Source organism: Calidris pugnax, unplaced genomic scaffold (assembly GCF_001431845.1).
Source record: "Calidris pugnax isolate Ruff unplaced genomic scaffold, ASM143184v1 scaffold113, whole genome shotgun sequence".
Lineage (NCBI taxonomy): Eukaryota > Metazoa > Chordata > Aves > Charadriiformes > Scolopacidae > Calidris > Calidris pugnax.
Window position 1 is genome coordinate 908,958 of NW_015090879.1, and position 985 is coordinate 909,942.

The window sequence follows — 985 nt, forward strand, 5'->3', positions numbered from 1 at the left end:
GGGGGACGGTGGGGACCCCATCCCCAGCTGGCAACACCCAGCCTCGGGGCTCCTCCAGCCCCAGGGCCATGGCTGAGCCCCCCCCGGGCACCGCTGGGTCATTTCACACACCCCCCCCCGGCTCCCTGGGGTGAGGGGAGCAAATATGGGGGTGCAGGAGCCCTGGGGGTCCCACTGCGGTGCTCCCCCAGCCCCACGGCCACCAGTGCTGGGAGGAGGGTGGTGAAGCTGCTGGGGGGGTGGGTGGCTGCCTTTGAAGAGCCCCCGGTTGCCACCAAAGCCCAGCCGAGCCCGGCCCGGGGGGATTAGTGGGTAAATCCCCCGGGATGAGGGACGGGGCCCCCCCGGCCGCACGCACCACTGCACCCAGCTGCCGCGTCAGCACAGCGGGGACACACCGGGGACGGGGACCCGGGGGACAACCCCATCCCCCTGCCCGGCTGCCCCCCGGGAGGGGACGGAGGGGCTGCGGGTGCTGGGCAGGGCCATTTTAGGGACAAGGACACCCGCGGGGCTGGGGGGGCCCCCGGCGTGTGTGTGGGGAGCGGGGGACCCCGCAGGCAGGGAGGTGATCACTTGTGGGGCATGTCCTCCACGCTGACGCGGCCCCAGACGCCCACCACGAAGGTCTCCACCTCGCACTCGTTGACGCCGCGGGCGATGCGGAAATGGCCGCCCTCGCCCCACGCCGTGCCCCAGGAGTTGGCCGCCGTCTGCAGAGGGGAGAGGGGACACGGCTCAGCCCCCAGTTGAACCCCCTCCCCTGAACCCCTACCTCAGCTGGATCCCACCCGGGGGAAGCAGGCACTTCCACCCACCCCAACATCTGAGCCCCAACAAACTCATGACACCCACACCAACACTCACCCAGTATTTTTGGGTCTGGCCATCAGGCAGCTGCTCTTCTCCCCACCTGCATTGGAAAGGCAGGGCAGTGAGGCGGGGGGGGGAGGTTTTGGGGCACCCCGTTGTGGGGGTATCCCCC

The 985-nt window shown here is 70.7% G+C and overlaps 1 protein-coding gene across 1 annotated transcript in view; it reads right to left on the reverse strand.

The window, feature by feature from the left end:
* Positions 1-6: 6 nt before the first annotated feature.
* Positions 7-985, reverse strand: part of LOC106890542 (tubulointerstitial nephritis antigen-like) — a 21,807-nt gene continuing 20,828 nt past the window's right edge. The window contains exons 12-13 of the mRNA XM_014946443.1: positions 868-957; positions 7-713 (exon numbers count right to left, since the gene is read on the reverse strand). Of these exons, the coding sequence (XP_014801929.1) occupies positions 573-713; positions 868-957 (231 nt within the window). The 3' untranslated portion in view covers positions 7-572. The remainder of the gene's footprint in view (positions 714-867; positions 958-985) is intronic.